The 24,044-nt window shown below is 42.4% G+C and overlaps 1 protein-coding gene across 2 annotated transcripts; it reads left to right on the top strand.

The window, feature by feature from the left end:
* Nucleotides 1-1,122: 1,122 nt before the first annotated feature.
* kcnj6 (potassium inwardly rectifying channel subfamily J member 6) lies at nucleotides 1,123-23,834 on the top strand. Of its 2 annotated transcripts, none has more exons than XM_042765670.1 (3): nucleotides 1,123-1,316; nucleotides 14,664-15,582; nucleotides 22,022-23,834. In XM_042765670.1, exons 2-3 carry the CDS (start codon nucleotides 14,682-14,684, stop codon nucleotides 22,348-22,350), a joined length of 1,230 nt encoding a protein of 409 aa, XP_042621604.1. In that variant the 5' UTR covers nucleotides 1,123-1,316; nucleotides 14,664-14,681; the 3' UTR covers nucleotides 22,351-23,834. The 2 variants fall into 2 exon arrangements, with proteins under 2 accessions (XP_042621604.1, XP_042621605.1); XM_042765671.1 differs by lacking the exon at nucleotides 1,123-1,316 and adding an exon at nucleotides 1,379-1,700.
* The last annotated feature ends 210 nt before the right edge of the window (nucleotides 23,835-24,044 follow it).

Here is a 24,044-nt window from a genome sequence, read left to right as displayed (position 1 = left end):
TTGTTTGATTCTTTATTTCTTTATTGACAGGTGATCGTGTGTTTCAGCAGAACGAGACCCAAGTGTGAACCTGTGTGTGTCTCTCAGAACAGAACAGGAGATCTGTGTGTGTGTGTGTGTGTGTGTGTGTGTGTGTGTGTGTGTGTGTGTGTGTGTGTGTGTGGCAGTCTGTTAGCATGTGAAGGGCCGTCGGAGCAGCTGTTCCTGTCACTGCGTTGATCTGCAGTCATTATGTGCTCGGACCGAAGGGACTTCAATCTGGAGTGTGTCCCCATCCGTCCCCACAGAGGAACCTGCGCAGCTGCCGCTTCTGCTCCAGGGTGCTGCTGACTTCCTGTGGGAACCCAAACATCCTCATCTAAAAACATCCTGATCAGAATGGCTGAGGATTTAATTATCTTTCTGTGTCAGCTGATCGTTATTGACCAGCTTGTATAAGTGCATTAGTTGATCTGTTGTGCTTGAAACTGAACACAAGACAATCCAAAAATAAATAAATAAATAATAAAACCAATTTTGGCAGATTTAACAAATGGTTAGGATTATTAGAAATGTGTAATGCGAACTGAAATGTAAAAAAAAAAAAAAAAAAAAAACTTCTAATATGTAATATGTAAATTAACCTAATATGTAAATTAGTGGGATGTCTTAAGTAGTCTTTTCCAGCCAGTTTTCATAAGATGTAGTCAAGTATTGTGCATATTGCAGATTCAATTATTTTAATTCGGATCGGGAGCGCAATTGTCGTGTTCTTTGACGATCCGCTTCACGTTCCGAAACAGAGCTTTCAATGGTGTGAAAACGCAATTCGAATTGGATTCAGTTTAGATGACGTCGCCTACTGAATAGTTTTTCAAGTAAGTGTGACCAAATCGGAATTTTTTACCTTTCTGCATGGTATATTTGAAATCGATGTGATTAATTAACGCGTTTTGAATAATACATTTTATAATAAAAAAATTATAATTAGAATAATTTAATGAAGATGAATAAACACTGAACTGCATCAGAAAGACTCGAACCTGTGACGCCAGTCGAATCTCCCGCCCCCTCCCTCCTCTCTCTCTCTCTCTCTCTCTCTCTCTCTCTCTCTCTCTCTCTCTCTCTCTCTCTCTCTCTCTCTCTCTCTCTCTCTCTCTCCGTCTCTGGTTCATTAGAGATCATGTCAGGATGGGAGGATGATGAAGATGATGGCTCTCTGGGTTTCTCTCCGTGAGCTGCGGGCTGGAAGGTGAAATCAGCGTCTTCTTCATCATCACTGAAGACTGAGAGCTGGAGAGGATGAAGAGCGAGTGAATGAATGAACGCGCTGTCGGGTACGTGTCGTATTTACTCCTCCATCACTGTAATCACAGTTTCTCCGTGTTTCGGAGGAGCATTGTAACTGAATGATGGCTTACATAAGGGCTGAACGACGAGCGCTCGGTAATCTAAGAACCCTCCTCCTCCTCCTCATCATCATCATCGTCTTCCTCGCGGAGGAGCAACAGTGATGAAGATCGTGGCTTCAGTAAAACATTTTCGAGCTTTTCTCTACCCGACATATGTGTGTGAATCTGAGGGAATCTTTAATGCTCATCTTTGAGTGTGTTCTGCTGCCTCCCGAATCCCGCACCGTCTCCATGGAGACCCGCCGACCGCGCGCTCAGAAGCGCGAGTGAAACCTTCAAAATCCCGTCGAGCTCGCGGACCGGCGCCAGGTGCGCGCGCTCTTTCTCACTCTCTCTCTCTCTCTCTCTCTCTCTTGGGTTCAGGTCTTCCTCAGATGCTTGAGTTCTAGAAGGCTCAGATTGGCGTTTCTCGGCTGTGATTGTGCGAGTGTTGCATAACAGATGTAAGTTTTCATCCACACGGCGCTTCACTGAGGGCTTTATTCCTCTCAGAGGTTCTTGTGATCCTGCAAGAGTCAAACGCTTCAGTTTCCGAACCTTCATCCCTGTGTCTGATGATCTGGAGCCAAGGCATAGATGGTGTTAACCTTTATATTTAGTCAAGCATTCAGCTCTGGGAGGTTAACTTTCAAAGATTTGAAGGCAGTAATAAGCATTTTCATAAACGAGGTTTCTTTATTCAGCTCACGCTTCAGCCATCAGACATTAACAAATCACTACAACAGGCCATGAATAAACACAGAAGCTTGATTAATATCATGGCATATTACAGATGTGTTAATCATCACATATTTTCTTTATTATGTAGCATCGCCTTAATTAGAAATTTTCATTAACTGGAAAATTGAGTGATAATATTTCAAAGTGATTTTTCTACTGAATCCTTTCGTCTCTTTGCAGGTTAGTTTTGACACGGATACTTTAATAAGTCATTTTCTTTGGCTTCTAATTACTATTAGTAGTGTTTACTGGAGTGTTTCTAAATATAGATTGCAAAAATAGTTTTCAGACTGTTTTTGTCTTGTTTTCGATTTCAAACATCTAAGCCTTCTTCACTCGAGATACATTTACTGGAGAAGCGAAATGAGATATTAAGATAATATTAAGAGATATTTTGAGATTCTAGTGCATTCAGTGAATTATAAATGGGATTTATCATAAAATAATCCACAAATGCACAGTATGTTGTCATTTTTTCATATAGTTACAGCAAAATACAAAGGAAAAATTTAAATAGGAAGAAACTAAACAGCTTTTCCGTAGATATTCTTGTTAAAATACCAAGCGTAAAGTTATTCTCCTGACGTCTGAAACACAACATGAGGGAAAGTCTGCAGCTCTGACAGACAGAGATTATTTTTAGCGCATCTTTATGATCTGAGATGATTAGTTTCAGTCTTTTTGAGTGGAACGTCCTCAAACCAGAAGAGCCTTGTATAATGGAAAGCACCGGAGCCTGGTTGATAATAGTGAGATCTCAGCGGCTCGTTCTGGAGTTCTGTTCGCTCGATGCCTTCAGATTCTGGCAGCCACTCAAAGGTCCCTCACTGGTTTAATGACATGCATGAGCTCCTGATTAAATGAATGTCTATTTGAGACGCAGTTCTCGCATATCTTCTGCTGGTTATGATCATAGACTGTATGTGATCGAATTATTCTGTGCGGTCTGAACATGTCACGGGATTTGATTGTCACGCCTACGCAAGCGTCTGTGGAGCGTCAGAGAGTCTCTGGACCCGCAGCTTTGCAGATGTTTCCCTCGACGAGGTTCTAGTTTGGCAGGTTTGACGAACACGGCAGTGTTCCCGACGGTTCTAGAAGGCTGAACGCTGCAGAACGCTGCCACTTCACTTGGCACATCGTGCATCTGCCATTGTGAGCGCTGACGAATTGAGCCGTGTGTTGCCATGGCGACAATGGCTCATGTTTCCCAGTGAGAGAGAGAAAAATTTCCTCCTCCACCAAACACGGCAAACATGCTCAAACTCTTCAGGTCAGAGGGATTCTGAACACTGAATGTGAAATGCAGGTGCATCAGCAACATTTTAGTGATGTTGCATTTGTTTCTGCCTCAGCTGTGGCACTGATTTCAGCACGAGCAGCAAAAAATCACACTGAATGTGACATTTTTACTTTCATATTTTCAAAATAAATCTCTGTTGTGTCTGATTTTGATCAGCGTGACTTTAGTCCAGAGTAAATCAGTTCTCAGTTTAACTCTACATTCCTCAATATTTACGACAGCTGAAGTCTAAAGTTATTCTAATATCATCATAATGAAATCTGATGATGATCAGGATGGAGTGTTTTTCTTGTGCTGGTCAGTCTTGTGTTTTTATGTTTACTCTGCTTTTTAAATGTAAACATAATATTAGACTTATTTAGGTATTTATGACTGTTATAGATACTGTAAATCACACACTAACACTAACAGAAAACATTCTGTTTTACAGCTTTATTTACCTTTAATTTAATTTTAAATTAAAAATGAGGATCCCAAAATGAGGTTTTGTCAGGTCTACTAATTTTTTGATACAAATTTGTCCCCATAATATTGTTAGGTACACACACACACACACACACACACACACACCTACACTTTGTCATAACTGCTCTTTAGATTTACTTTTGCTGTGAATCATAAATAATGTATGAGTAATGTATATTTTATGAAATATTGTTTAAGATCTTGATGTCAGTTAGGTGTAGATGTTGTGAAACTCGGGTTGTGATAGTAGATGACATGCAGAAAACTAAAGTTCTCTTAACTGCAAAGATGATACCATATGAAACGTTTAGTAATTTGATGATGGTCTGGCGATGATCTGGTTTGTGTTCTAAAGATGCTCAGCTTCAGCGTTTCAAAGCTTTGAGTGCGTTTGTCAATCATCTCAGGATCTGCTCTTGTATTCTTGATGTCAGTGCTCCTGTGAGTTTGTGTGTTTTTTTATTTGCACCTCCCACAGATCTCCTAAAGCCCACTGTGATGCTGGTTCTGTACCAAAAGCCCGGTGAGATTTAAGAAATATGAAATATTTAACGCAGCCCGTGCTCACAGTGACCTACTGAGGGAGAGCGAGCTGTTTATCGATGCCAGGAATAGACTTCATGTTGAGAGGATCCAGAGACGCCACGGTGCGCTGTGATGGACGCACCACGTTCTCCTGGTCAGAAACCACACGATTGACCGGCGTTTCCAGTGTGTTAGTGCTGAGTCAGGCGGTGTGTGAATTACCCAGAATCCCTCAGATGCATGAGGCTCAGGTGAACTGCTGTGTTCAGGTGTGTGTGTGTTTGCACAGTGATTACAGCCGTGTTCAGCAAACAGGAAGCTGTTCTTCTGTCCGTAGTGACACCATTATGTAGCGATGCTTCATCGGGTCTCTGAGAGAGTGTGAACTGTGAACTCACACCGTGTGCTGAAAGGTTAAAGGTCACAGCCTGAACATCAGCATGTTTGTTACGTCACACTGAAACCAGACGACGCCCTTCAAGGAATAGTTCACAACTCAGCCTCCCGTAATTCCAAACCTAGATGAGTTTCTTTCATCTGTTGAACACAAAAGAAGAGGTGTGTGTAACCAGACAGTTGCAGGTCCCCACTGACTTCCACAGTATTTTTTTCTTCATACTATGAAAGTCAATGGAGGCCAACAAGCGTATTCAGTGACTGTTGCTGGATGTAGTTCAGTGTTGGTGTAGAGACTGTGTCGCTCGTGAAGCTGCGGCTCTGAGCGCTGGTTTGGGTTGGTTTAATGCAGCATGTGTGCAGCTAACCGTGTAATTGCATGTGTTGCAGTGTGTGTGTGTGTGTGTGTGTGTGTGTCTGTGTGTGTGTGTGTGTGTGTAATGGTGGTCAGCCGGTTTAACTGGGTTATGTGTTTTTGCAGTTTACATGGAGTTGGTTGTTTCAGATTTCCTGTTTGTATTGGAGTGTTTAACTGTTAATCACTGGTTTATGTGTTCATTTTTCTGGTCTTAATGCAGAAACCTGCTGTGGTCCTGATGATGATGATGTTGGGGGTCTCTGCAGTTTCATTCATGCATTCAGCAGAGGCTTTTATCCAGGATTTGTTCAGCTCATGGTTTGGTGTGTGATTGTGATGAAGGATCTTCATGCGGCTCATGTTTATTTACACTGATCTCAGTGGTGTGTGTGTCCAGTTTCACATCAGACACTTGAGAGCAGCACCATAACACTGTAAAATTATTTAAAAATGATGGTTTGTACTCTGACTTTAAATAAAATGGTGTCAATAATGCTGAAAAACACTCTTCATACTGCAGTTTATGCTATAGCTATATTTGAGCAACATGTATTTTTTGTCAGAATTTTTATCACTCCTGTTCTTTGTGCTACATCTGTTTGCATGAAACACATTACTGGTGTGAATTTCTAATACTTACAGATAATGATACAACTGTAAGATGTAAGTTATGCACTGAGAAAAACAAATGCCTCAAATGCATTGAGCAGCAAACCGCTTTAAGCATTAAAGCCACTTTAAACTGCATGCTGAGTTTGAAACACTTCATATATAGCACGTCTCATGTTAAGGACACTTTTTCCTGAAGCAGATCACTCTGATATTGTGGACATGTCTGAAAAATAATAAAGTACACAAACTAAGTATATCGCTGTAAATAGTCATCTCATCCTATAAGCAGAGTTTAAAACTGCTACATGACTTACACAGAAGTTCTGCACGTGCAGTGGTGAAATCAACACTGTATTTGTTTGGTACACATGAGCCGAACATTTTCAGGATGAATTTGTGTATAGTACACCCTGCAGGCTGTAAATGCATGCAGGTTCATTAGTGAGTGTGTTGCAGTGTGTGTGTGTGTGTATGATCATGAGAAACTGTCAGTCCGTCCTGTGTGTGATGGTTGATGTGATTCCATCTGTGATGCGCGCTGCGATCATGAGTTGAGCTTTAACTGAGATCAGAACGAGGATTGGACACAGGGGGTGATTTTCTCTGAAGCTACTTTTGGACTCAATCAATATGTGCTGCAAACATGTGTTGATCCTTGCCAGCTCTCAGGAGGATTGCTCTCACACCTTGTGTGTGTCTCAGAGGGCCGTCACTGCTGTCATTGCTCACAGCTACAGCTGCTCTCCAGTCTGTCTGCCTCTCAGCCTGTCTGTCTGTCTGTCTGTCTGTCTATCAGCCTGTCTGTCTGTCTGTCTGTCTGTCTGTCTGTCTGCCTGCCTGTCTGTCTGTCTGTCTGTCTGTCTGCCTGTCTGACTGTCTGACTGTCTGTCTGTCTGTCTGTCTGTCTCTTAGCCTGTCTGATTGTCTGTCTGTCTGTCTGTCTGTCTTAGCCTGTCTGATTGTCTGCTGTCTGTCTGTCTGTCTGTCTGTCTGTCTGTCTGTCTGTCTGACTCTCTGTCTGTCTGTCTCTTCTGCCTGTCTGATCTGTCTGCGTCTGTCTGTCTGTCTGTCTGTCTGACTGTCTGACTGTCTGTCTGTCTGTCTGTCTGTCTCTTAGCCTGTCTCATTGTCTGTCTGTCTGTCTGTCTCTCAGCCTGTCTGTCTGTCTGACTGTCTGTCTGTCTGTCTGTCTTTCTCTCAGCCTCTCTGTCTGTCTGCCTGTCTGTCTGTCTGTCTGTCTGTCTGTCTGCCTGTCTGTCTGCCTGTCTGTCTCTTAGCCTGTTTGACTGTCTGTCTGTCTGTCTGTCTGTCTGCCTCTCAGCCTGTCTGTCTGTCTGTCTGTCTGTCTGTCTGCCTGTCTGGCTGCCTGTCTGTCTGTCTGTCTCTTAGCCTGTCTGATTGTCTGTCTGTCTGTCTGACTGTCTGACTGTCTGTCTGTCTGTCTGTCTCTTAGCCTGTCTGTCTGTCTGTCTGTCTGTCTGTCTGCCTGCCTGTCTGTCTGACTGCCTGCCTGTCTGTCTGTCTGTCTGACTGTCTATCTGTCTGTCTGACTGTCTGTCTGTCTGTCTCTTAGCCTGTCTGATTGTCTGTCTGTCTGTCTGTCTGTCTGCCTGTCTGTCTGTCTGTCTGTCTGTCTGACTGTCTGACTGTCTGACTGTCTGTCTGTCTGTCTCTTAGCCTGTCTGATTGTCTGTCGTCTGTCTGTCTCTCAGCCTGTCTGTCTGTCTGTCTGTCTGTCTGTCTGTCTTTCTCTCAGCCTCTCTGTCTGTCTGCCTGTCTGTCTGTCTGTCTGTCTGTCTGTCTGTCTGTCTGTCTGTCTGTCTGCCTGTCTGTCTGTCTGTCTGTCTGTCTGTCTGTCTGACTGTCTGACTGTCTGACTGTCTGTCTGTCTGTCTCTTAGCCTGTCTGATTGTCTGTCTGTCTGTCTGTCTGTCTGTCTGCCTGCCTGTCTGTCTGTCTGTCTGTCTGTCTGCCTGTCTGACTGTCTGACTGTCTGTCTGTCTGTCTGTCTGACTGTTTATCTGTCTGTCTGTCTCTCTCTCTGTCTGTCTGTCTGTCTGTCTGTCTGTCTGACTGACTGACTGTCTGTCTGTCTGTCTGACTGTCTGTCTGTCTGTCTGCCTGTCTGTCTGTCTGTCTGTCTGCCTGTCTGTCTGTCTGTCTGACTGTCTGACTGTCTGTCTGTCTGTCTGTCTCTTAGCCTTCCTCTGTGTCTGCCTGTCTGTCTGTCTGTCTGTCTGTCTGTCTGTCTGACTCTCTGTCTGTCTGTCTCTTAGCCTGTCTGATTGTCTGTCTGTCTGTCTGTCTGTCTGCCTGTCTGTCTGTCTGTCTGTCTGTCTGACTGTCTGCCTCCCTTCCTTTCTGTCTGTCTGCCTCCCTGTCTGTCTGTCTGTCTGTCTGTCCGTCCGTCTGTCTGTCTGTCTGTCTGTCTGACTGTCTGTCTGTCTGTGTGTCTCTCTGTCTGTCTGTCTGTCTGTCTGTCTGTCTGTCTGTCTGTCTCTGTCTGTCTGACTGTCTGACTGTCTGTCTGTAGTCTGACTAGCCTGTCTGATTGTCTGCCTGCCTGTCTGTCTCTGTCTGTCTGTCTGTCTGTCTGACTCTCTGTCTGTCTGTCTCTTAGCCTGTCTGATTGTCTGTCGTCTGTCTGTCTGTCTGTCTCTGTCTGTCTGACTGTCTGTCTGTCTGTCTTTAGCCTGTCTGATTGTCTGTCGTCTGTCTGTCTCTCAGCCTGTCTGTCTGTCTGACTGTCTGTCTGTCTGTCTTTCTCTCAGCCTCTCTGTCTGTCTGCCTGTCTGTCTGTCTGTCTGTCTGTCTGTCTGTCTGCCTGTCTGTCTGCCTGTCTGTCTCTTAGCCTGTTTGACTGTCTGTCTGTCTGTCTCTCTGTCTGCCTCTCTGTCTGTCTGTCTGTCTGTCTGCCTCTCTGTCTGTCTGTCTCCCTGCCTGCCTGTCTGCCTCTCTGTCTCTCTGTCTCTCTGTCTGTCTGTCTGCCTCTCTGTCTGTCTGTCTGTCTGTCTGATTGTCTGTCGTCTGTCTGTCTCTCAGCCTGTCTGTCTGTCTGACTGTCTGTCTGTCTTTCTCTCAGCCTCTCTGTCTGTCTGCCTGTCTGTTGTCTGTCTGTCTGCTTGTTTGTCTGCCTGTCTGTCTCTTAGCCTGTTTGACTGTCTGTCTGTCTGTCTGTCTGTCTGTCTGTCTGTCTGACTATCTGTCTGTCTGTCTGTCTCTTAGCCTGTCTAAATTTGTCTGTCTGTCTGTCTGTCTGTCTGTCTGTCTGTCTGACTGTCTGTCTGTCTGTCTGTCTGTCTCTTAGCCTGTCTGTCTGTCTGTCTGTCTCTCAGTCTGTCTGTCTATGGTAATGTGCTCATTGTCTCCTGCATCAGTCTTTGTCTTCTCAATGGCTTGAATATGAATGAATGAAAATGATTATGAGTCTCTCTCGGTTTTTGTTCAGTGTTATTTATGTCATGTCCATTTTGCCATCCGCTGACACAAAGCATGCAGTTTATTCTCTGAATAAACATGAACGGATCTGAATGAGGCGTTAAAACACACATCAGTGTGTGTGTGTGTGTGTGTGTGTTAATTTTCTCTCCCTGTGGGTTGTGAAGCAGGTTGTCCAGTTTGCTAATGGATCGATGGCTAATGGATCGAAACAGACACACAGATGGGCTTGTTTTATCAGATTGATATAATCTTGTCACGGTTCTCTTCTGACACACCTGTACGTCTGCGACTCCTTTTCATCCTGAGCAGGTGCACGTGGATTCAGAGCTGTAGAGCATCTGTTTTTCTCCAGAGTGACAGAGAGAAGAGACACACGGCGCTCAGACCAGAGTGAGACAGGAACAGGAAATACACTGCAGAGAGACACATGTGAACATGACTCAACATGAGACAGACAGACAGAGAGAGAGAGTGCTGGGCTCAGGTGACGGCCGTTAGAGAAAGTTAATTAATCACATCAGTAAATGTTTACACTTCCGTGACACACACACACACAACTGAGCGTCTCACTGGATTCCTTTTTCTCAGGCGACCTGGAACATTTTCAGGAAACTCTATCATTTGTGCCTGAACATTCCCAAACAATATATAATATATCAATATTTCCAAACAAGATATAATCTTATCATTTAATCTGAAGAGGTTACTTCTGAATTAATCATGTAAAGCCTGACATATGAAATGCAGCAGTTTATTGACAAAATATAAGAAATTTGTGTTTTTGTTGAGTATCATATTTGATGCATCAGACTTTTATGGCTCATATAGTCTGATACAGTGAGAATATGAAGCTCAATTTTATTCAGAGACTCAAACTGAGCAAAAATATGAATTTGCTGCCAATGCTATTTATTTGATGAAATTCTGCTGCTTGTAATGTAAATTAATGAGATCTTTATAACAGTAGAGCAGATACTAACATAAAATGATATAAATATCAGTTGTGGCTCTATATCTCCAATAATCTGTCTTAGTAAAATGAGTTTCATTAAAATGATCCAAACATACAGTATAATGCAGTGATTGAGAGATGAAGAAATAAAGGCTCCTCAGAAGATGTGAGATGTTCTGGAGGCTTGTGAAGATCATTCCTCCGCTGAGGAACAGTGAAAGTAAAGCTTCTGGAAACAAACGCTCCTCAAAAGATCCTGATGATCAGATTTGAGACTCATTATAGGGTTCAAGCACCAGGATTTTAATCACACAGAGGAACACAATGCTCACATTAAGGGTTTTTGGTGGCTAATTGTGAAACTGTTACCCACAATACTTCATGTGTTCTAATTTAATTGAAAATAATTTTATTATTAAGTAAATAAGAAATTATTTCAAAATAAGATGAATTGTATTGAATTAAACCCCTGTTAAGCCGCTGATTACGTATAATACTAGTGCTAATAAGAGTGATGGAGAGACACAACACCTGATCCTAAGATTCTACCACTTTGTAATACCAATAAAAATAACTAACAACAAAATAAAACCCAAAAATCACAACCCAAAAAAACAATAATAATAACTAAGACCAATACAAAGAAAGGAATTTTAGAAATCTTGGCCAACTGAAAAGTATGAACATGAAAAGTATGAGCACGTACAGCACTCAATACTTAGTTCGGGTTCCTTTTGCCTGAATTACTGCAGCAGTGCGGCGTGGCATGGAGTCGATCAGTCTGTGGCACTGCTCAGGTGTTATGAGAGCCCAGGTTGCTCTGATAGTGGCCTTCAGCTCTTCTGCATTGTTGGGTCTGGCATATCCCATCTTTCTCTTCACAATACCCCATAGATTTTCTATGGGGTTAAGGTCAGGCGAGTTTGGTGGCCAATTAAGAACAGGGATACCATGGTCCTTAAACCAGGTACTGGTAGCTTTGGCACTGTGTCCAGGTGCCAAGTCCTGTTGGAAAATGAAATCTGCATCTCCATAAAGTTGGTCAGCAGCAGGAAGCATGAAGTGCTCTAAAACTTCCTGGTATACGGCTGCGTTGACCTTGGACCTCAGAAAACAAGTGGACCAACACCAGCAGATGACATGGCACCCCAAACCATCACTGACTGTGGAAACTTTACACTGGACCTCAAGAAATGTGGATTGTGTGCCTCTCCTCTCTTCCTCCAGACTCTAGGACCCTGATATTCAAAGGAAATGCAAAATTTACTTTCATCAGAGCACATAACTTTGGACTACTCAGCAGCAGTCCAGTCTTTTTTGAAGCGAGACGCTTCTGACGCTGTCTGTTGTTCAAGAGTGGCTTGACACAAGGAATGCGACAGCTGAAACCCATGTCTTGCATACGTCTGTGTGTAGTGGTTCTTGAAGCACTGACTCCAGCTGCAGTCCACTCTTTGTGAATCTCCCCCACATTTTTTAATGGGTTTTGTTTCACAATCCTCTCCAGGGTGCGGTTATCCCTATTGCTTGTACACTTTTTTCTACCACACCCTTTCTTTCCCTTCGCCTCTCTATTAATGTGCTTGGACACAGAGCTCTGTGAACAGCCAGCCTCTTTTGCAATGACCTTTTGTGTCTTGTCCTCCTTGTGCAAGGTGCCAGTTGTCGTCTTTTGGACCAACTGTCAAGTCAGCAGTCTTCCCCATGATTGTGTAGCCTACAGAACTAGACTGAGAGACCATTTAAAGGCTTTGCAGGTGTTTTAAGTTAATTAGCTGATTAGAGTGTGGTACCAGGTGTCTTCAGTATTGAACCTTTTCACAATATTCTAATTTTCTGAGATACTGAATTTGGGATTTTCCTTAGTTGTCAGTTATAAACATCAAAATTAAAAGAAATAAACATTTGAAATATATCAGTCTGTGTGTAATGAGTAAAATATAGTTTCACTTTTTGAATGGAATTAGTGAAATAAATCAACTTTTTGATGATATTCTAATTATATGACCAGCATCTGTATGTGTGTGTGTGAGAGAGAGAGAGAGAGAGAGAGAGAGAGAGAGTGTGTGTGTGTGTGTGTGTGTGTGTGTGTGTTTGTGTGATGCACCTGTCTGTCTGTTGTTTGTTGGTGACTGATGACACCAGAAATAGTCTTCAGAGTCTGTCTGTCTCTCTGTCTGTCTGTGAGATAGATGGGGGATGTAGGAGGATATTGACAAAAAGACAAAAATGTCATTCAAATATGAAAAGATTAGAAATTCATAAGACAGCTTTTTATTATTTGGCATATTTGGCATATTCAGAGCACACAAACAATGAGATGTGTGAGATCAGTAACCCACAGAAGGCGCTAGAGCTTGTGGTGATGGTAGAATGTTAGCATCGGGTCAGTTCAGATGAGCGAAACTCACCAGTAGATGTGTTTGCACAAGTGTGATGGGAGGCTTTCATTGGGACTTTCTCATCTCAGAAGCTTCATTTAGATAAAAACACACTCCCTGTCGCTCTTTCTCTCAACCTCCCATGAAGCCCCATAGGGTTGCGCAGTGTACCAGTGCTTGAAAAATACGGTTTATATTATATTCAAACTGGTCTGAATTCACTCAACAGAGCTGAAATGCTAGAGCTCGCTTTTTGTATGTAATATACATTTATCATGCTCCTAACTGCACATTGCAAAGTTTCTGGATTGACAGTGTTATTTAAATGGTGCATTGACAAAACTGCGATGATTAACAGTGATAACCAAAGCAACAGACGGGACAAAAACCTGATACTGTATGTCAAAATAGATCTGTGCTTTAAGTCTGGAGTGTAAATGCAAACTAATAGATGTGCCAGTTGTTCTATGTAATGTATAATGTGTTATTTTTTGTATTAGAAGATTCCACTTTCAGTATAATTTATTAATTGTCCAATACTAATTTAAAATGTAACTGTATCACTTCAGTTTTACTGAGTATGGAACACTGTGAAGTGATGTTTATGTGGTTTATATGTTATGCTTGAAAAAAAGCCACACATTTGTGACGGTTGTTTCAAGCAGTGCTCTTAATCAGAGATGCACCAATTGTAATTTTCTTGGCCGATTCCAGTTTTTGCAGATTTTCTTTCTAATAACTATAATTGACAGCATATACAAACAAAAATCTATTCTTTTTTCAATGCAAAAAAAAATAAGAAGAAGAAACTGTAGAGTTGTTAACATTCAAATGAAATTTCAACAAACTCCATCTTTGCCCTGCAGAGGACACACAGATCTGAAGCAGCATTAGATGTATTTGCACAGACTGTTTGATGAAGCTCAGCTGCCATAAATGCATTCCCACTGCAACATTTCAAATGCATAAATAATTTTATAAGATTAATGATTTAAATAATTTGTTGAACATACAAGTAAGAAATGTTGGGGAAAAAAGCAATGATATTTCTAAATATGAAACCAAAGCACCAGTAGGTGGCGGCAAATGATTGAGTCATTTAGTCATTCATTCAAACGATTCGTTCCAATGGCTGATTCATTCAGAAACGAGGCACATGACTCTTTATGAATGGGCCACTGAATCTTTGACTCACTTGATTCATTCAAAAACCTGGATTCATTCAGTAAAACGTTGCTGTGTTTAGAGACACTCAGCAGTTCTGCTGTGGTTTTGATTGGAACTATTTTCATTTGCAAAATTGAGCAAAAACAGTCAATATTGTGTTTGAAATGTAACATCAATCTTATTTATTGAACTACTATTGTATGAAATCAGTGTCACGCTGTAATCGTGTTGATATTCGGAGAAACATCTTGGTCATGTGATGTTGCTTACCAATACTGAGCCTCATCTTGCACGACATCAAAACAAGTCTCTGTTTACACTGAATGCTATAAAATCAGAATCATTCTCGAGCTAATATTTTTGGTAGCCAGGTTTCAGTGCTTCCCTGTTTATGTTTGTTATTGACGTCTTAATCAGGCTTCTAGTCCGTGAAATTCTGTCTCACTTGCCTTTAAAAAATCCAGACGGTTGTTAATCGAGCCCTGTGGTTCCCCACGGTTTACTTTGGCCCTTCACGTATTACAAATTGCAAACTTTGTGTCTTCTTCACTCACAGTGAAGAACTTCCACGCCGACGACAAGTTTACATGCAGATGTGAGTGTAGGTGTGACATCAACGGTTCAGACTGAGCGGTTACAGGTCCAGGCCGATCAGTGCATCTCTACTCTTAATAAAACTGTTTTTAATTCAGTCATTTTTGAGGCTGCTTGTTTGTCACCTATGGTGTCGATTTAGTAGATTCTGGTATAGTACCAAAGCCAAAATTGTGGTGTCGAGCCAACCCTAAAGCCCCATAAATTCTGCACTTTGATATGATGTATTAAAAATGGAGATAAATGTGCTTTGATGATGCTCTGTGTTTTGAGGACTGATGGGCCCACAGCGGCTCCAGTTAATCAGGCCCAGACGTGTGCCGCTGCTTACTGATCCCGTCTCTCTTTCTCCTTCCAGAACCTTCCAGAAATCCAGATGGAGCAGGATGTCGAGAGCACCGTCACAGTTCGACAGCCCAAGCTGCCCAAGCAGTCGTGGGACGATGTCCCCAAACCTCTGCAGGATAAGGAGCGCGTCAAGCAGAAGATCCAGCGCTACGTCCGCAAAGACGGCAAGTGCAACGTGCATCACGGAAACGTGCGGGAGACCTACCGCTACCTGACGGACATCTTCACCACACTGGTGGACCTCAAGTGGAGGTTCAACCTGTTTATCTTCGTGCTGGTTTACACCGTGACGTGGCTGTTCTTCGGCTTCATGTGGTGGCTGATCGCTTACATACGAGGAGATCTGGAGCACATAGGAGACAACCAGTGGACTCCTTGCGTCAACAACCTCAACGGCTTCGTGTCGGCGTTCTTGTTCTCGATAGAGACGGAGACGACCATCGGCTACGGCCACAGGGTGATCACTGACAAGTGCCCCGAGGGCATCTTGCTGCTGCTGGTGCAGTCGGTGCTGGGCTCCATCGTCAACGCCTTCATGGTGGGCTGCATGTTCGTGAAGATCTCGCAGCCAAAGAAGCGCGCCGAGACTCTGGTGTTCTCCACCAACGCCGTCATCTCCATGCGTGACGGCCGTCTTTGTCTGATGTTTCGTGTCGGAGACCTGCGGAACTCACACATCGTGGAGGCGTCCATTAGAGCCAAACTGATCAAGTCCAAACAGACCAAGGAGGGAGAGTTCATCCCTCTCAATCAGACAGACATGAACGTGGGATACGACACCGGAGACGACCGGCTCTTCCTGGTGTCTCCGCTCATCATCTGCCACGAGATCAATCAGCACAGCCCCTTCTGGGAGATCTCCAAAGAGCACCTGGCCCATGAGGAGCTGGAGATCGTGGTGATCCTGGAGGGCATGGTGGAGGCCACAGGTACTCAGAGGTTACATTTACACTTTGTGGGTTGGGCAGATGCTTTTATCCAAAGTCGCTTGCATTGCAGGTATGCAGTGAATTTGTTTATGCATTCCCTGGGAATCGACCCCATGACCGTGGCGTTTCTAGAGACGTGCTCTACTGTTTGCAATCAGAGATTACATTTACATGTAATGCATTTGGCAGATGCTTTTACACAAACCATTTCCATTGCATTGGAAACATACATCTGATCAGTTCATGCATTCCCGGGGAATCAAACCGATAACCATGGCATTGATATGAGCTACAGGATGCTTGATGCATTAAATAGAAAAAGAAAACTCCATATCTGATTATATTAAGCAGAGGTCAGACTGAATGAGTACACAAGGATTACTAGCAGAATAACTAGCATTCACCAGCAGTTAAACATTGGGTTTACTTTTCTTATAAAGCCGATCGGATCTAAACACTTCTGCTAGAATGACTTGTTTTGATCACTGCATCATTCCCAGATTCCACTCGAGTGATTTCAGAGGTATGTCATTGCACTATTATTCTAACACGAGGAATGAGGAGAGCGTCCAAACCTACTGATGAAAAACCGTGTTCTGTGCAGTTTACATTGGTTTGTTGACATGCAGGTTAAAGTCATCTTGTTAATTTTGCTATTTTCTTGTCTGTATTTGCACAGTGGAAAAAAACAAACCAGATTGCATAAATTTCATATCGTGGTATCTGAATTAGGTTATGGCTAATATTTCAGTGAGTAATTATTCAGTTGAACTGGAGTGCATTTCTAGTAATCCTCCTATCTGTGGTTGTCACCGTCCAACAAGACAATAAAACAGACACAGCGGCCATAAAGCTAGAAAAACCAACAGAATGAAGGTGTGGTAGAAGTGTGTGTTCATTAGATGAGTGTGTCACAGATCACATGACCTTAAAGGGACAGTTCACAATTGTGCATGAATATCCTGTCATCATTTACTCACCTTCAATGTTGCTCCAAACCATTTTCAAAACTCAAATGCAGAAATTTTTAATAATCTCTCATCATTTTTCGGTAAATTGCATGATTTTCAGTTTCAGGTGAACAATCCCTAATAGCATCCCAAGAGAAAGATTCTGAAACAAGAGTGAGCTCACATCAGGCCTCACAATATAAATATAGTACAAGATCAATACACAGCAGCTTACAGATGCTCTGTGTGCTGGGAAATATCCCAGAAATCCCACTAGAGTCCAGTACTGGAAAGACGATGTGATGAGCGTGACCTCATGTGTCTGTGGATCAGTAAAGGCTTTGAGCTTCAGTCTCTCATGATAGTTTTCTCAGCTCTTTTCCCACTTTCATGATCCGTGAAGTTGAATTCTTGAATTTCTTTATCTCACAGGTCAGAATGAAGCTTTAGTCAGGAGTTCAGGTAAAACACAGTTGTGCTCATAAGTTTACACCCCCTACAGAATATGCAAGATGTTTATTATTTAAAAAAAAAAAAAAGAGGTATCATAAATGTTCTTTCAGTCTAGTTTTTTGTTTCTTTACACCTGCCCTGATGAAGCACTTTCACAGATCTCTCAGACTAACACAGATGATCCTGTTGAGAAGTTTTTGTGGTAGTTGTTCACGAGTCTCTGCATATTCTTTGCTTTTCCAGCATCTTCTGCACATCTGAGCTCTTCCCAGCATTGAATGCATGATGTTTGTTGAGATCCATCTGTTCATGAGAGACTCACACACAATATGAGTGGACAGAAACTCCTCAACGTGATCAGTTCAGTTATTATTGTTTCTGTGGAACAGATGGAAACGTCAGCAGTTGCTAATTTCTTTGATGTTTTCCATCAGTTTTAATCACCTTTGAGACTGATTTCAGTAGTGAGCCCATGCAGCTTCTAATTCTCTATGAGCTGCAGTTCAGTTTTAAAATAGCCTGAGATAAAAATGAAAGCCGCGCTCATAAATGCTGCAGAAATGGAGGATCTTCTAGATACAATTAGGCAAAAAAAAGCAGCGCGTTTGCTTTCTCTGCAACTGTGATGCTATTTTGAGGGTTTGTGAGTGCGGTTGCCATGGCGACGGCGCAGCATTAGGAAAACCCACTGACATTATATAACAACGTTAGCTAAACTGCGCCGCCGGAGTATTACTGTTATTATGATTACTAGTGTTGTTATGATGCACGCGATTGATCTGTCATTATTGTGGCAGGATTCTCAGTCTTCTGTCTCTTGTTCAGTATGAAGCAGCATGCAGGCACAACACCTCTGATCACGACACACAGGAGGACTTTAAGCCATCCTGGTCTCTAGTTTACACCAGCGCTGCAGACAGAGGCAAACAGCACACGCCGCATTAACTCAAGCATAGTGCATTTGAACCTTCAGACACATTTCCTGGAGAGAGAAACGTTTTTCAGGATAACTTGCACATCAGTTTATTGTGCAGTTCATGTGTCGCTCACGGCTGTGTTTCTAGTGTTCTGATGCAGCTGTGATGGCCGTGAGGCAGCAGTTCGTCAGCCAGCAGTGAGGTCGAGGGTGCTCAGGGCATGACTGGGGAACAGGAACAGCTGGTGGCATGTTCACAGCTGACCTGTTGCCATGGCGATGTGCAGCTCTGTGTCTTAACCTGAGAAAGACAGAAACCATATAAAACATTTCAAAAATTTATGTATTTTAGCATGTTTAAATGTGTGTGAGTGTGTGCACGACAGAGAGCATATAAGAGTGTGCAAGCATGTATGCATGTGGGTTTGAGTGTGTGCAAGTGTGAAAATGTTTTTTTTTTTTAGTTGGGTCGGTTAGCATATGTGTGAGTGTGTGCAAGTCTGTGTGCTGTGTGAGCATTTGTGGGTGTGTGAGTGTGCACGCGTGAGTGTGTGCGGGAACATGTGTGAGTGTGCAAACAGGTGTGAGCGTTTGCGTGTGTTCGAGTTTATGAATGTGCAAGCGTGTGTGTATGTGTGTGAGCGTGTTTAAATGTGAGTGTGTAAGAAGGTGCACAAGCATGTGTGTATGTGTGTGAGAATATGTTAGTGTGCAAACATGTGTTTGAGCATGTGCAAATGTGTGTGAGCGTGTGAATATGCATGAGTTTGTGTGTGTGTGTGTTGCTGTATGTGGGTCTGTGGCCGCACTAGAGCTCATTTCGAGGGCCGCAGTGGCGGTTTTATGAGCACAGGCTGCTGTCTGCTGATAACAGCGGCACAGTGAACGCGTCTCTCCTGCGACTCCAGCACAGGACACAGGGATCAGGCTTAAAGTGTTATTTCACACCAGATGAATGAAAGTCCTCTAGCAAGCTGTATATCAAATAAACATGCAGCACACTCGCTGACGGACTCTGTGTGTTCGGCGGTGGCTCATGAGCACAGATAACGCAGTGAGGTGAGCGTGAGGCAGTGGAAGCTGATGAAATGTTCGTCTGAAGATGCGTGATGCAGCTCCTGCCATGATTCCACTCTGAGACACGCGTTATATAAGCATGCCTTGTGTGTGTGTGTGTGTGTGTGTGTGTGTGTGCGCTTCCTTCGGGCTGCGTGTTTGTTTCTGAGCTCTGAGAGCGAAGAGAGCACGGCTCACAGATGTGACACTCTCACAGTGTTTGGATGGTGATTGGAGTCGGTGACCTTTGAACCCTGTCGCTCAGTGTTCCTGTCACACCTTCATACTGTGTCTAATCGAAGAGGAGTGTAAAGAAGCTGTGAGGATTCTTACTGTTCTGTCTTAAGCTTCTCCATCACATCCTTATTATACATTGATTCATTTGACAGATTCTTGACGTTCAGCGCAGTATTTTATCAGTTCATACTTTCTCTGGAAATGAAAGCACTGCTGTATGCTGTCCAGTGGGGTGATTTTTAGGTAAATGTTTTGGGTAGATGTTAGTGTTTCATTGATCAACACACAACAGAACAGACTGTACGTCTATCACGATCAAATATGGTGAACGTGTGTTGTTCTGACCAGCTCACACACACACACACACACACACATTATCTGAGTCATTTCACGCGGTATGCTGAGATCATCAGGAATCTGTTGTAAACAAGATTGGAAAAGCACACGAGTTCCTCCTCAGCTCAGCGTCATCACATTCAAGCGACTGAAACATTCAAACAAAACAAGCGTTCAGCACGAATGAAGCTTTTGACTCGATGTGAGCCGAATTATTACTTGAGCAGAATATGTCATCTGAGATGGCTAAACTCTACCTTACACATTTGTCAGTGTTTTCAGATCATCAGTGCTTTTTGTAGCCCAGGGAGAGTGTGTGTGAACAGTTGGCAGGTTGTGAAAATAAACCAAAACACTTAAAATAAAAACAACTGACAAACGAAAAAACCACAAACAACCATAAACAAAACAAATACATCTAAAAAATTAACCAGCCATAAACAACCATAAACTTTACAAATGCTTGTAAAGAATTGTTGCCACTGCAAGATAACAGCAATGTCAGATACAAAACATTTTCGTGAGAAATAACCAGCAGGCCTATGGAGCCCCGCACATGACATGCAAGAAAAAATAAATAAATTGTGCGCACAGTTTACTAATTCGTTCCCTCAATGTACTAAAACGTGCACACGATTACTATTCCACGTTCCCTCAATTTACTATTTTGTTCCCTCGATTTACTATTTCGTTCCCTCAATATGCTAAATCGTGCACACAATTTATAAATCGAGTGAACAAAATAGTAAATCAAAGGAATGCAATAGTAATCGTGTGCACGTTTTTTGTACATTGAGGGAACAAATCACAAAATCGTGCGCACAATTTAGCCTACTATTTTTTCTGCATGCCATGTGTGGGGCGCCGTAGCAGCCCAATGTCTCAACAAAGCAAGAAAGTAGGGATGGGTGATATGGCAAAAATATCATCTCACAAGTTTTTCAGGAAAATCACAATTCATGATTTTATTGCAATCCTTTGTCATGTTTTACTGCTTTGCTATTTGTCTGAGCAGTATAGCTAAACTAATTTCCCTATTTTAAAAACAGCCTTACAAGGTAACAAAATATAAAATAAAGAAGAATGGCAGATATTGAGGCCAAAGTGGGTGAAGAAAAAAATCTTTGTCATTATTTTATATTTGCTGTTAAAAAATAAGAATATAGATACACATTACAAATACACATAAGACACTGAATGAAGACATATAAAAATAAAACTATATACACTTCACTGTAAGAATTATACATTGATTCAGTTAAGAGCAGCGCGTGATTTTCTCTGTTTTGTTGTTTTATTAACATTAAAGGAATAGTTCATCCAAAAAAGAACATTCTGTCATCATTTACTCAGGTGAGCATGATTTCACCAAGTACAACATGATCCTGGAACAACAATCAACCAATCAGAACTGAGATATAACTTTTTAACTAGTTTTAGGCTTACGATCAGGGTTAGGTGCTTCTGCATGCTTGTTGATCAGCTATCATTTCCCGCTGACTTTGGGAATAAATTATGGGAGGGGAAAATAAAAAAGTGGTTACAAAAAAACACAAATATAGGTGGGTTAGGGTTATGGATTGGGTTAAGTCTATATTTTTGGACAATAATGTTGATCCAGGAACATGTCTTACTTGACAAAATCACGGCGACCATTTACTCACTCTCAAGTTGTTTTAAACCTGAATGAGTTTGTTTCTTCTGTTGAACATAAGAGTTGTTTTGAAGAATGTGGGTACAAACAGCTGCTGGTCTCCAGTCACTTCCATAGCGTTTTTTTCCTTTCTGTCAAAGTCAATGTGGACCAGCAGCTGTTTGGTTCCCCACATTCTTCAAAAGATCTTCTTTTGTGTTCAACAAAAGAAATAAAGTAATACAGGTTTGGGACAACATGAGAGAGAGGAAAAATTGACAGTATTTTAATTTTTGGGTGGGCTGTCCCTTTAATGACAGACGGCAGCATGTTTAGTGCTATTAGACTGCTGTCACTTTAAGACCTACACACATCTCGGTTTACTTTCACTTTAGACATAACCAGCTGTGTTTATATGTAAACCTTGTGTTTTTGACAGTATTAGCACAATCAGACATGAAAGATAACTCAGTCCAGTAATCAGACGCTGCTGCAGAAAAAGCACATGTCAGAACAGCATGTGAATGAAATGTTTAACCGGCAAGACTTTAAAGCACATGCAAATAATGTAGTTTTGTGATTGTGAATAAGTGCAGTGTCCCGTGAGTGTAACTCTAGCGCTGAGTAACGTGATGTGAATGTACTGTATGTGGTGCTGTACAGTATCTCGAGATGGATAGATACTACCATATTCCTTCAAAAGCAGATCGTGGAGACATTTTAATCGTACATCATGATAAAAAATCATGATATCGCACACCCCACCAGGAAAGCAAAAATTGTGATCATGATTAAATACAATAAATAGCTCTGTTTTGTGTCCTCCTCACCTGTGTTGTGGTTGTGTGTGTTCCTCAGGGATGACGTGTCAGGCGCGCAGCTCGTATGTGGCCAGCGAGATCAAGTGGGGCTACCGCTTCACGCCCGTCCTGACCCTGGAGGACGGTTTCTACGAGGTCGACTACAACAGCTTCCACGACATCTACGAGACCAACACTCCCAGCTGCAGCGCGCGAGAGCTGACCGAGATGACCGCGCGCTCCCGTCTGCCTCTCACCTGGTCAGTGTCCAGCAGACTGAGCACACAGGGGCTGCCGGACTCTCAGGAGAAGAGCAGCAGCGAGGCCGAGGAGCAGGTGGAGAGGAACGGAGACGTCGCCAACATGGAGAGCGAGTCCAAAGTGTAGGAGCACACGCGCATCTCTCCTCGCCTCTGCGCCGATCAGGTCAGAGGTCAGCTCAGGAAAGCGCCCCGAGGCGGCACACGGACCCCATCTCACGCGCTTCTCTTTTTCTCGCCCCAAAGGATGTGCGCGGGCGACTGCATGGTTCCCGAAACCAGTTTTTTCTTAAAGATAGGAAATGATATTTTCAGATTTGTAATTCAAAGATTAAAACCTATATATGTATATGAATATATATATAGATCTATTCTAGGGCATTTGCATTTGTATTTTTTGTATATATCTATTGGGTGTGAGGTTGTTTGATACGATGCCGAGTCGTATATTCTGCCTTCTGGAATAGCGACAGACATATTTATCCACGCATGTACAGACGGTCCTGCAGTCGACTGACTCTGATGTACATAGTTTGAGTACTGTACGTCATACTAGCAGACTCACAGGAGATCCGCACCGGATGCAAAAGAGGACGGCAATGCGCTCGTGTTGCATGGGATTGTGGGGCTGATGATGGTGTGTGTGTGTGAGCGTGTGTAAACATGCATGTGTTCCCCAATAACCTTCCGTACCGTCATCAGCCATGAGCTTTCTCTCCTTTAACTCATACTCATAACTGCATGAAGATCTTCAAACGGAGCTGATGCTTGACGTCTGCGAGCGTGTCCGTTTGCGCGAGTCTCTCTTCTGTGTTTGTTTTTGTTTGTTTGGTCGAACAGAAGCAGCAGACGTGAGTTTGACCACGAGACACACGAGACCAAAGAGCCGAACCCTCACATCACTAACGATTACAGCGCGTGAACGCTACCGATGTATTTCATTTCACGCAAATGTAAACGGGGCTGCTGCGCGGCTGTCGCTCTACATTTCTAATGGAGATCACACACAAAACACATCCGAGAGATTTATTGACAGATAGTTGTGTAGTGTGAAAAGAACAGTGATCTGATGACTTTAACTCTTTCCCCGCCAGCGTTTTTGATTATTTTCATGGCCCCCAGAATATTTTGTTGTATGAACATGCAGTACATCAAAATAAAGTATAGAGCCTCTCCTTTAAACAAAACCCGTTTTATTCTCGCTTCATGCATTCTTTGCCTCCTACTGAATAACACAAAGCATGGAAATACGAGTCATTTTATTTCACGGTAACGATGTATCACAAGTTATTTTTGCTTTAAATAAGGTCTTTATGATATCAACATTTTTGTTACCATAGAAATTTCATAAATCTTGTCACCAGTGTCAGTACTCTAGCGTGCACATATAGCGAAATGAGTTCTCTTTCACGGATTGCATTTCAGCTGCTTAAAATCATTTATTTTTAAACTGCAATGCTTAAGACGCCCCCCCCGATTCTGTCAGTGGCGGGGAAAGAGTTAAAGGTTGTGTACTTTATGTGCAGCATTAGCCAGCTAACAGTAAACGAACAAACATTCTTCTAGTATAGGTAACATAACATTCGTTCAAAATGATCTGGTCTACAATATAATAATTTAAACGAAACCACAAAAAAAAAACAATATTTATACATCATTCATACACGCTTTAGTTGGACTTTTTTTTAATGTTACTTGTTTCAGAATCTTCAGAGAACATTCAAAAGTAACGTCCCGTAATGTTAGCAGAATGATCAAATAAAATATTCCTATTTAACATTTGTATAATCAACAAAAAAAGTTTTTGAAAAAAACTTGGAC

This window comes from Cyprinus carpio, chromosome A10, assembly GCF_018340385.1.
Source record: "Cyprinus carpio isolate SPL01 chromosome A10, ASM1834038v1, whole genome shotgun sequence".
Lineage (NCBI taxonomy): Eukaryota > Metazoa > Chordata > Actinopteri > Cypriniformes > Cyprinidae > Cyprinus > Cyprinus carpio.
This window is presented reverse-complemented; position numbering and strand designations above follow the sequence as displayed.

Coding starts and splice junctions, on each gene's coding strand:
- kcnj6 (XM_042765670.1), top strand. CDS start 14,682: ATGGAGCAGGATGTCGAGAGCACCGTCACAGTTCGACAGCCCAAGCTG. Junction 15,583..22,021: donor GGGCATGGTGGAGGCCACAG/GTACTCAGAGGT, acceptor TGTGTTCCTCAG/GGATGACGTGTCAGGCGCGC.